A 12,589-nucleotide genomic window follows, 5' to 3' on the forward strand; every position below is an offset into this window, starting at 1 on the left:
GTCACTTACCAATAAGAAGCTTGAGAATCAAGAATTGGATTAGATTTGTAACTGCCTAGTCAATTATTCTCCATATATTAATGATTTCCCACCTTATTCCTCTGAAATATCCACATCAGCAATGACAGTAACAGCACAGTAACATGCTGAAGGAGGAATGGATGTGTGATGGGGCATCAGGTGTGGTGAGGCTTCCTGTAATGGGAGCAGTTACATGCATAGCTTTTAAGAATATTGTCTACACCAGCATCCCTTTTAGAATATTATTAATAATCATGAAATTTCTTTGCATATAGTTTAGAGGGTCTTCATATCTTGTCTGAGATCTCCTTTGTGAGTGACCAACTTGCCCAAGACCATGCACTTTGTAGCACTATACTTAGCTTACCAAGGATGTGAAACAAAACGTTCCATTCGACGAACACTGAGATTTTCACCTGATCCAGATTTAGTTCTTAATAGAGAACACGAACGAAATAACAATTAAGGAAATATTTTAATATTTAAGAAATTTTTAAAATAATAAATTGAATAAGTGGGAATTATTGTTCTAACAATGATTTAATGGAAACAGTCCCTTTGGTCCTTTGTTTGTTCTGGATAACTTTTAGTTAGGTCTCATATGTTTATCAAATAGCATATTTTTAGTGTTAAATTTTGAAGATAAACCAGGAATCTTAAAACACTAAGAGATTATGTTTCTGGCAAAAATATATTTGTCTTCTTATTTTGTTTTGTCCCATGAGTGACACAATTTGGGCCTTTTTGTCCTTCCTTTTGGGGGAAGGGTGGTACCAGGGGAGGGGGAAACCTGAGAGGACTGGGAAGTAAGTGTAATCAGGGTGCCTGATGTGAAATTTCTAAATAATCAACAAAAATATAAGAAAAATAAATAAATTTTTAAAATGTAATTAAGAAGCCACCAATTTGCTTTAAGCAATTGCAGTAATAGCCAAAACACTGTTGTCTTTTAGTTCATAAAATAAAGGAATTTTGGTGAACTCATGGGGAAAAATAAAAAAAAAATTAAAAAAAGATGTCACTTACCTATAAGACATTGCCTACAAAGGTCAGAAAAATAAATGATGGCTGTTACATAGAGACACCCTGTCTCAAAAAAAGAATTGTAAATAACTCAAAGAATGATGACATATAAGTATCTGTAATATAACTTTTAGCTACTATGCAAAGGTGTTTGAGATATTCAAGTCTGTGGTATAGAAGTGCAGCATTGCATGTATAGTTCTAAGCTATTATTTATACTAGATCATTTCCTAAAAACTGTACACTTTTTTAGTTTTTGAGATTTCTTTATTTTCATTTTATGTGTATGAGTGTTTTACCTGCATGGATGTCTGTGCACCATGTAAGTGCAGTGGTCATGGGTGTCAGTAGTGAGCATAGCATCAGATGCCCTGGAACTGGAGCTAACCAATGATTGTGAGTCATCATGTGGGAGCTGGGAATGAAGCCTAGATCCTCTGGAAAATCAGTGAGTTTTGTTTCCCACTAAGTCATCCCTCTAGGCCCCTAGTTCACTTTTGTAATTATTTCTTTTCTTTTGAGATTATACTATAACTACGTCATTCCCCCTATCCTTCCCTCCCTCCAAACTATCCTATATACTCTCCTAACTCTCTTACAGGCCGCTTTCTCATTGACACTTGTTACACACATATATGTCTGTATATTCACTTTAATATAATTGGAAGTAAGCCCTAAAATAAAAATTCTTTTCATTTTATTAGGTAATATTACTGCCAGAAATTATTTTATGATGCAGAGAAAAACTTTAGGCAATATAATCGTGCTAAGTGAGAGAACACTAGCAGAAATCTGATAGCTCATTTTCATTCATAGTGAGCTTGCCAACATTTTTAGAAGACATAATTTACTAGTCCTCATGATGTTCTTTAATGAAATTCCATTGGTTGAAATTAATTTCCAGTGATTCTTCAATACTTTGGCAATGGGTTTTGTGAATATGCAACAATATCCTTTCAAAGTGGCTATTGTTGAAGCTCAGTGCTGATTTTCACTATGCAAAGTTAACTGGGTTCTGTAATGGACTTTGTTTAAAATTCATTAATAATTCTCACAGGACCAGCAGACGTACCTCTGATAGCACCAACCGGTAATTTGCCACCAATATACCTTCCTCCTGGTTACATATCTCAGGTATGCTAATGTGTTTTTTCTTTGGCATCTAGCTCTTTATTACCATCTAATACTTTTACTATGCCAGTGTGTGATAACAGATTTACAGAAATATGTATTTATTTACTTTACTGTTGTCATTTCTTTCAATTTTTATTTTATATAAATCTTTAACTGTAATTATTTCAAGTGATTGGCTTTAACCAAGCCTCCCTTAGATTGCCTCATAAGCAACACCTCATTGTTTACTGAATTTATATCAAGGAATATTTAATAATATTCCCTTGATTTGTAGAGTTTCTTAATTGACCTTAAGTACCCTTATAATTCTCACAGTAATGGCTTCTGAAAACGTATAATCTTTAGTCCTTAAAATCACATAGAATTTTCAACTCAGTAGTGTTTCATTCTTAAAGGCCTAAAAAACACTTATATGAAATTCCTCAAATATTTACTGTGCACCTAAAATGAGCAGACAGATAACACTCATACTGAGATTAACAAAATATCCAATGGCCTTGAAAATGTAGACTTGAAAAATATCTTGTTTTTCTTCTTCAAAGCCTTTGTCTTCATAGCTTATTTAGTTGTATATATTAGTGGTATAGATGAAGAACACACCAAACAAGTCAGTATAATGTACATATATTCTAAACAAAATTACTTGTAAGAAAACATGAGTACACCTGTACCTGCACTCAGCAATTTCACTTTAAATTATTTAATAAGTAAAATATTTTCGTGCTGGATTTTGGGTTTTAAACTGTTTTAAATATCTATACTTTTATTTGCTCCTCTCCCATCCCTTCTACCCTTTCCCATGATCCCCATACTCCCATTTTACTCAGTATATTTTGTATTTTTCTTAGTAAGTAAATCCTTTAATTTATCACATGGATATATTTTTACAAAGTTGAAATGATTTATTAATCACATATAAAATATTGCTTACACTGCTGTTTATAATCAAAAAGAGATTTGAAAATAAATGTGATGCATAAAAATGGGTGACTGTATTACATATGTACATAATGAGACATTTAAAAAAATAAACAAAAAGTGGGAAAATGTTACTGGCTCTGGTGATGCACACCTTTAATCCTAGCACTCAGGAGGCAGACACAGGCAAATCTCCATGAGTTATAAACCAGCCTAGAATACATAGTGAAGTCCAACACAGAAGGAACTACATAGTGAGACTCAAAGCAGGGGATATAATTATAAACCTACACAGAAAAGCCTTCAAAGTTATCTTACTAAATGAAAATGTGTTTGTGGAAACTGCTTGATCATTTTCTAGCCACTCATACCCAAAATAATCACATAGAATCTATATCAATTACAACACTGCTTGGCCAATATCTTTGACTTATTGTTAGCTAACTCTTAACATCTTACATTAACCTATAATTCTTGTCTGTGTTAGCCATGTGGCTTGGTACCTTTTATCAGCAAGGCATTCTCATCTTGCTTCCTCTGCATCTAGGTAATGACTGAAGACTGAGCCTTTCCTCTTCCCAGACTTCTACTATTGTGGTCACCTCATTGATACTTCCTACCTAGCTACTGACCAATCAGCATTTTATTAAACCAATACAAGTGACAAATCTTTACAGGGTACAAGACCATTGTCCCACACTAAAAATGGAAAGTACAAAATAGGTATAATGCTACTGTGATATAAGAAGAAGAAAAAAGCAAATTTTAGAAGTGTTCTTAAGAAATTCACAATAGTTTCCAGTTGTAAAGCATTGAGAAAGTGAGGATTAGGAATGGTACTTTTAAATTATGTGGTACACTTTAAGGTTTTGAAGTGTGCCAGAAATTACTACCTTTAAACAGAAAGAGACTTACAGCCAAGTATGGTGATGCACACCTTTAATCTTAATACTCAGGAGGCAGTGGGAGGTGGATTTCTGTGAGTTTAAAGTCAGCCTGGTCTATGCAGTGAGTTCCAGAAACTTCATAATGAGCTCCTGTCTCAAAAAAAGTCAAGATACATGTGGAAAAAAATGATCTTGCCTTCTAGATTATTGATCCTTGATGTTATAGCTAGCCAAATTAACGGGATATGGTATAAATCTGAAATGTAATGATTTCTATGGAATTTAATATGATTCTGTCTTGTGTTTTAGGTGGTGGATGAAAATGGAATTCAAAAAATCATCGTTGTGCCTCAGACACTTGACTACCACATGCCCCTGACTGCTCCTGTGCAGCAGCTCTCACCCTTCATAGCACCGCCACCGCTGACATTCCCTCAGGCCTCTCAGCTTATGTATCCCCCAATTCACGGGGAATTCCCAGTACCTTACTTCCAAGAAGCTGCTCCGCAGCAGATGCCACCACCTCTAGCACTACCACCACCACCGCTGCGAGCACCACCAGCAACATTTATATACCAGGAGCATCATGGTAATATGTGCTTTCCTTCTTTTGAGATTTTGTTTCTTTTTATATGTACAAAGGGTCTACCTGAAGCCTGTGCACTGCGTGTGTATAGTGCCTGCCAACCCAGTAGAGGGCATCATAAGTCCCGGGACTGGACTTAACAAGCAGTTGCTAGCTACTGTATGGGGGCTGAGAACTGAATTCAGATCACCAGTGCTCTTAACCTTTGTGCCATCTCTCCACCCTAGTATGCACTCTTCTTAAATGCAAAGCATTGTCATTAAGTTACAAATACAGATGTGACATGGAAGTAGAAATTAAACTGTCTAGGAATTGAGAATATTGTTGAGTTATTAGAGTACTTGCCTAGTATGCATAAAGCCCTGGATGTGATCTCGAGTACTACATAAAACCAGACATGGTGCTGTCTATATACAATGCCAGCATCCTGGAGGTGGAAGCAGGAGGATTAGAAGTTAAAGGTCTATGGCTAGAAACCAAATATGAGTGAGTACATCCCATGTTCCTCTTTTTGTGTCTGGCTTACCTCACTCAGGATAGTGTTTTCTATTTCCATCCATTTGCATGCAAAATTCAAGAAGCCCTTGTTTTTTACTGCTGAGTACATGGGATGTACTCACTCATATTTGGTTTCTAGCCATAAACCAAGGTCATTGAGCCTATAATTAGTGATCCTAGAGAAGCTAAATAAGGAGAACCCAAAGAAAAACATATAGGCATCCTCCTGAATATTAACCTTCAGCAGGCGATGAAAGGAGACAGAGACAGAAACCCACATTGGAGCACCGGACATAAATCTCAAGGTCCAAATCAGGAGCAGAAGGAGAGAGAGCACGAGCAAGGAACTCAGGACCGCAAGGGGTGCACCCACACACTGAGACAATGGGGATGTTCTATCGGGAACTCACCAAGGCCAGCTGGCCTGGGTCTGGAAAAGCCTGGGATAAAACCGGACTCTCTGAACATAGCAGACAATGAGGACTACTGAGAACTCAAGAGCAATGGCAATGGGTTTCTGATCCTACTTCACGCACTGGCTTTGTGGGAGCCTAGGCAGTTTGGATGCTCAACTTACTAGACCTGGATGAAGGTGGGGGTTCCTTGGACTTCCCACAGGACAGGGAACCCTGATTGCTTTTCGGGCTGAGGTGGGGGGGGGGGGACTTAATGGGGGGAGGGGGAGGGAAATGATAGGCGGTGGCGGGGAAGAGACAGAAATCTTTAATAAATAAATAAATTTAAAAAAAACGAAGTTAAAGGTAATCTTTGCTGGAGTTTGAGGCCTGCCTAGGAAATGTGATTTTTGTCTCAAGAACTTGAAGAGGCAGAGGGACAGAAGGAGGTGTAAGAAGAAAAAGGAGTATCTCAAAAAATAGAGAAGAGCAGGAATGGGAGGGGAAAGAAATGGGAAGGTAGAGGTAAATAAGGGCAAAGAACATCATAAACTTGTATTAAAATACTTTTTGTGAAACCCATCACTACAAAATAATGAATAGGTGCCATTAGAAACAGAAAATTTTATAAAAGTGGAAAAATATGAAAGAGTTTTGGTTTGTTAAAAGCAAACAGATTTGAACAGTTATTAAAGTGGAAAAAAGTAGAAGATAATAGCATTTCCTTGAATGATTATATAGCATGCATATATCTTAGGGCTAATGATAGGTTATGCACAAAATGCTTATAATGCCTAAAGTTTATGTCTTATGAAATATACTCATGAAACTGTATTTTATTAGCTTTTCTTGGTTTCTATATAGCATGGATTTGTGGCACATATTTTTCTATAAATTCAGATTGGAAAATGATTTAAAAACCTTGACTATTAATGCTGTTAGGAATATAAAATGCACTGGAGAATTGTTGTCATCACAGTCATAAGACCTCAGGATTTAAAAGTAAATTTATTATCTAGGAAAATATTGTATTTGCCCATATTTTTCCATACCTATCAGTATATCATAAAAACATATACATAGAACATATACATAAAATTGAATATTCGGATTGAAGAAAGTAAAAAAATTAAGTAAAGCATAATTTATCAGTGTTCTTTTGATTTTAAGTGGAAAAAGGAACTTGAAAGAATATGGTTATTATGATTACTGAATATTATCACATTATCTTTTTTAGAAACCTATACTCATGGAAGAGTAAATCATAACCAGTTTCATGAGAAGACTGTTAAAATGGGAGAATATTCAAAGAAGAAAATGAGAGATCATCAATTTGGTGAACAGAAGACTAGCTCCATGTTTAATGACACTTCTTTGCTTCTGAACAAAGTCATTGACATGTCCGGTACTTTTAGTCCTCTTTGTCCTTACACTGTGGTGGATACTCCTCCAGGAATTCACATTGATAACAATACTTCAAGCACTTGCTCTCTGAATACTGTCTTAAGCACTTGCACCATTGACAATACCCCAAAAACCTACATTGCCGACACTCTTCCAGACATTAACACTACTGACACAATCACTAGTTCCTCTGAACATACCCCTAGCACTTCTACCTCAAACGCTACTCTTTGCTCTGACATCATTAATAGTGCTCCAGGTCCTTCCAGAATTGCTCAGGATCCAGTCACCTCTGATGGAACTCAAAAGTCATCAAATACCGAGAGTACTCCAAGCTATATTTCTGAGAGTGATCGCAACATTTTCATCTCTGAAAACACTCATCTCCCCTCTTCAATTAATAATGTGTTCAGACCTTCTGGTGCTGCCAGCATTTCCAATAATACCAGGGCTTATACTGAAGATAATCATGGAACGAGAGAGAATAATGTGGAAGGTGAAGACAATAAGCAGATATCAGGTGGAAAACAAAAGAATGAGTCGACAAATGCCGTACTACAAGGTAAACCCAGGAATCCGGTTTTGTTGCCAATGAGCAATCAAACCAACTATTTGAACTCTCAATGCATTTTTAAATAAATTTCTACTGTATATCATTATTTATTTAGTCTCTGTTTGTATGTGAATAAGGCATTTCTGAGGGAAACTTGTGGGAGTTTATTTTCTCATTTCAACAGTGCAGGTCCCTGGATCAAACTCAGGTCATACTGCTTTATGGAAAGTACCATTATACTCCAATATCACCTCAACAGCCCACATTAAATATTAATGTGCTATTCTCTGCTTTTGCTTACCCTTAACCACATTATACTTGTACCTCCATGCTTTTATTTTTAATTAATTTTTGGTTAATAAATAATAAACGTACATTTAAAAAGTATAGTGTGCCATTTTGACACACAGATATATGTAATATATATATATATATATATATATATATATATATATATATATATATATATGATGGAATTACTAAGTAAAGCTAACCGACACCTGTCACTCACTTACCAATCAGGTGATTTTCCTGTTGCAACATTTAAAATGCATGTATGTTATATTTAAATATATCTTATATTAACCAAAGTCACCCTGCCGTGCAATAGCTCTCAAAAATTTCTTTCTCCCCTATGAAATTTTCTTCCCTTTGTTCAGTAACTACACAGTCTCTAACTTCCACCCCATTACTGGTAATATTTTCTTCAACTCTACTAAATTCTACATGTAATTGAGATCATGATGTATTTGTTTTTCTGAACTTGACTTATTCCATTTAGTATAATGTCTTTTGGGTTTGTATATGTTGTAGCAAATGACATAACTCTCATTCTTCTTTTGAAGATCAATTAGGCTGTGTTTTAAAATAATGAAAAATGTGAGAATGTATCTCAGTGGTAGAGAGCTTATATAGTATGTGAAAGGCCCTGGATTAAATTCCAAGCAACACACACAAACACAAATAAATGTATCTTCTTGTAATTGCATGTGCTTGAATGTTTATCTTGTCATCTAATGAAACATTGAAAATTTCAATCCTACTTATCTCGTCTGGCTTTATTTAAATTGAGTAATTTGGTAAATGCCCTGCTAGATTTTAATATGTATTTTGACCAAATTCTTGTTTTACTGTTTAATGTAAAATATCATTAGGTCTTTGTCATTTTCATTGTGCTGATGTATTTGAAGGGTGATGGTAGATCTAACAATTTTCTCTTGGTTTTGCCAATATATTATTTTTGTTTGAGGTGAATTTTTTTCTTACTTTTAGAAAACAATACAGAATACAGAGCACAGCCCTGCTGTTCTAACATTGAAAAGCCTGTGGTAAGTAACTAAACTGAAGAGTTTGTGATCTTTTACCTTTTCACTCTTAATCTGCATGATCACTGTGATGTTTTCTTTAATAGAAGATTCATTTGAAGCATTTACTGTGTTAAATTTTCATAAAATTAATGGCTAGTTATTTAATCCCAGTATTTCAGCACCTAACATGGGAGTTACACCAAATATCAATTAAGACATAAAAAGACTGTATTCAAAATTACACATTATGATTTTTAAGTATATTCCTTGCATTTCTATTATTTTAGGTTTCTAATATCCAAACAAGATCTGCTACTATTTCATGGAATCTGACCTGTACTGAAAAATGTGATCATATTAATTCTCCTGTGACATTTGAAGTGGCACTGTCTAGCAATGGTAAAAATGGATTCTATAAAAACATTTATAAGTAAGTCTTTTTAATTATTTTGTGTTATTCAATTCAAGTATACTATATAAACATATGGTCATTGTGCCACAACTTATCCTTAAGCTAAATTCTTCATTTTTTCCCCCTAAATTATTCCTTTAGACAGGGTTAGTATTTAGTTTTTTCTAGTAGTTGGTTCCTAAATCAATCCACAAAGCTCATTAGATCACAGATCTTATTTAAATATCGGATCATCCATTTTCAGCTATAGGATACCTAAAATTTGAACTTAAGGAGGATAATAAAAAATAAGCCTTTAATTCCTCCTCATTTTCCACTTGGTTCAGTTTAGGAAAAATTAGCTCCATGTGATGGTGTCTTTGGGTAAACAAGTGAGATAGTTTACATGGCAGTGAAAATTCAAGCCCTGGATTCTTAAGTTCTGGGAGCTGGTTATAAAAAGAAGTCTGTTAAAATAGCAAGATAAATTGAGGGGTGTGGCTCAAAAGATTGATCCAGGACTATGGAGAATACATTAGAAGATAACGTGTGCACAACCAGATGTTCTAAACAGCAGTCAGCCTGAATGAAGATGCAGAGAGAAACAAGGAAGGAAAGACATTCAGATAGAGGAAAAAGGACAATCTTATATCCATTTTTCAGCTTAGGCAGTAAGTAAGCCAGAGATGGTATACAAGATTTTTAAAATTATATTTGACAACTTTATTTTCTAGAACTCTGCATTTTTGGCCAGATACAAAAAAGTAAAAATGGGAATTTGTAAACCGCCTTGGCGGGTCACTGAGTCTAGGGATTGTAACCCGCCTGGCAGTTAGTAATTCCAGGGTCCCGGAGAGGCGCTATCTGAAAGACATGGGCGGAGAGAAGAAGAAGGCCAGGCAGATTTGTCGAAGCCTCCATTTATTAGAGTCATTGTTACAGCTTATATAGGATGAGGAGTTTGGCTTGGGTTGGGGGCAGGGGCATGGAATCTTGCCGCGTGGTCCATGGTCACGTAGGCCAGGAGGTTACGTTCGGTCAGGTCACGATTCCTTGGCCAGAAGTTCACAGGTTGACACACCTAGTTCTCTAGATAGTTTGGAATGTGAGGTAGGTTCCCCTAACAGATAGCTCTCTACTAACAGCTAGTTTGGGTGTGGGATAAGCTCTGCCAGTAAAACAATTCTAATTATTGTTAGGGGTGAGTGGGGTTCTCTGCTAACTCCTCATGGCAATGGTTCCTCTAATAATTTTGGGGAAACGGCTCCTGACAGGAATTTTATATAAAGTTTCATTAATTTGATAATTATCATGTAAAATCGTGAGCTTTAACATTCACAGCCCACACTACTCTATACTGGATAGAAGACAGGCAAATGCAAAATTAACTTGCATGGAAATCTCTTTCTGGTATGTCATGCACTTTACACACGTCACTGCTTTCAAAGAAATAGAACTTAGCATTCAACAGTGGGAGGAAAAAGAGGGGGTAGAGGAGGAGACACAGGGAGATGGAAGAGTTTGCCTGTTTGTTGACATCTCTGATCATCCTTAAAGGCTTTTAAGTAGCCTTTTCACAAGGTATCCATCCCTTCAATCTTTAGAGGGGTCTTTTTAGGAATTCCTTGGTGTGGTCAAATACACTTTGGTCTTTGTAAGTTTCTGCTGAGGAAGACAGTTTGGGATCTATAATCCCTCTGGTTGGATGGCCCAATAGGATCCCACTGCAGAAACATCCATCTGAAACTGAATGAATTAATGAATGAGAGAGACATGATGTTCTTTGAAGCTTTGGTATCTACACTCATGTAAATGAGCTACTTAAAAGTAAATCTGTACAATTTTGGTTAAATGTATGTGGCAGTAAAATTCAAATTGACTGCTTTAAATTACTCTTATGATTCTTGGTGTGTGCTATAAAGATTTATTGATGTAACAGACAAGACAAACTCAGTACTTCTTAGTGGCCACTTTCCAATTGACCAGCAGCACCTTGTTCAGCTCCTCCAGTCTTGGTGCAAATGTGCCAATGGGGATCCCTGCTCTATGAACTTGAACGCCTGCTGTAGAAATTTAGAGCAGCTCTGTGGTGTGTCCACCAGCTTGTGGCAACCACTCACCTCCCAGATCATATCCCTCATCAACTTGGTATGCTTGGTGAAGCGCTGCTGCTCCTCAATGCAAGCTGGAGCCTACTAGAAATATTTTGCACACATATAAAGTGGTTTTAAGTTATCCAAATTTCAAGGAAAACTGTGGTTTCTTTATCAGTTATTCAGGTATTATGAGACTAGGACTGTTTATTAGCTGTTAAATATGAGTGAGATCCCATATAAACAAAGATTATCTTTTCAGTGGTAATGAGGGTACTGTGGCCCTACATCATCTACAGCCCTGCACAGTCTACTTTTTAAGGTAAGAAGTCTATCCTATACAATCTGCCACCAGACTGCAAACCAAGCAAGACTCCTTAACCTACGAGAGTTTTAGTACTGAGAATTTCTGAAGTCAGCCTGTTTATTTACCAGCAAAATGCCCTTTCCTTCCACCTTCAAACAACCCCACTTCCATACTCATGTAAGCAACCCTAGTTTAACTCATTAGGTTACACAGAAAAGAAAGGCCATGAAGGTAAAGAGTGGGAACTATTGGGAATGAGAAGGGAGCCAAAGAGAATAATGGGAAAGGAGGAGGTATGATCTTCTATAAAAATGCCATAATGTGAGCCGTTACAATGTATAAACAATATATGCTAACAATAGAACAACAAAACCTGTGTCTAGAAGCACAATCCTGCAACTCAGTACTTGAAAGCTTATGACAATTACTGTTACTCTTTCAGAGTTACAACCATAAGAGACACAGAGCACAGAAATGTGTCTGAAGTGGTTAGTTTCACAACACGTGGCTGTGAACCAGACCCTCCACTTGCACCTAAACTAATTAGCAGAACCAAGAACAGCCTGAATCTGCAGTGGAAAGTAAGAATTTGCTCTTCGAGCAGATGAGGGAGGGTGACTTGATCGGGGGAGGGGGAGGGAAATGGGAGGCGGTTGCGGGGAGGAGGCAGAAATCCTTAATAAATAAATAAATTTAAAAAATATATAAAAAAGAATAAAAATAACGAAGAAATTAAAAAAAGCATCTCAGTGTGACTTAAAACACTCTCCTGTATCCTGAATTTTAAAGATGGATTATGCATGCTTCATTTAACTTACTTCTCTAATGCTTTTCTTCACAATACTCATTCTCTTCATTCTGAGAAGTCCTCCCAAGTGCACTGAGAAATGTCAATAAAACTTAGGTAATTAATAAAAAGTGAACTGCCCCTTTTCACCACTTAAGTTTTGGTGTTAGTCATCACAGTTACCAATAAATCTGTCTCTCCAATTTCTTACATATCAATTTTAATTTCTTTCCTTTTATGAAGTCTGAAAACAAAATATAGAATCAGTGTTTGTATTGTAGACTG

General features: G+C 36.2%; 1 protein-coding gene across 1 annotated transcript in view; it reads left to right on the forward strand.

The window, feature by feature from the left end:
* LOC142841003 (fibronectin type III domain containing protein 3C1-like) overlaps positions 1-12,589 on the forward strand; it is a 46,141-nt gene that overhangs the window by 12,971 nt on the left and 20,581 nt on the right. The window contains exons 4-10 of the mRNA XM_075957707.1: positions 2,102-2,178; positions 4,293-4,572; positions 6,700-7,428; positions 8,692-8,747; positions 9,014-9,156; positions 11,473-11,532; positions 11,960-12,098. Coding sequence (XP_075813822.1) covers positions 2,102-2,178; positions 4,293-4,572; positions 6,700-7,428; positions 8,692-8,747; positions 9,014-9,156; positions 11,473-11,532; positions 11,960-12,098 — 1,484 coding nt within the window. The remainder of the gene's footprint in view (positions 1-2,101; positions 2,179-4,292; positions 4,573-6,699; positions 7,429-8,691; positions 8,748-9,013; positions 9,157-11,472; positions 11,533-11,959; positions 12,099-12,589) is intronic.

The sequence above is a fragment of the Microtus pennsylvanicus genome, chromosome X (assembly GCF_037038515.1).
Source record: "Microtus pennsylvanicus isolate mMicPen1 chromosome X, mMicPen1.hap1, whole genome shotgun sequence".
Lineage (NCBI taxonomy): Eukaryota > Metazoa > Chordata > Mammalia > Rodentia > Cricetidae > Microtus > Microtus pennsylvanicus.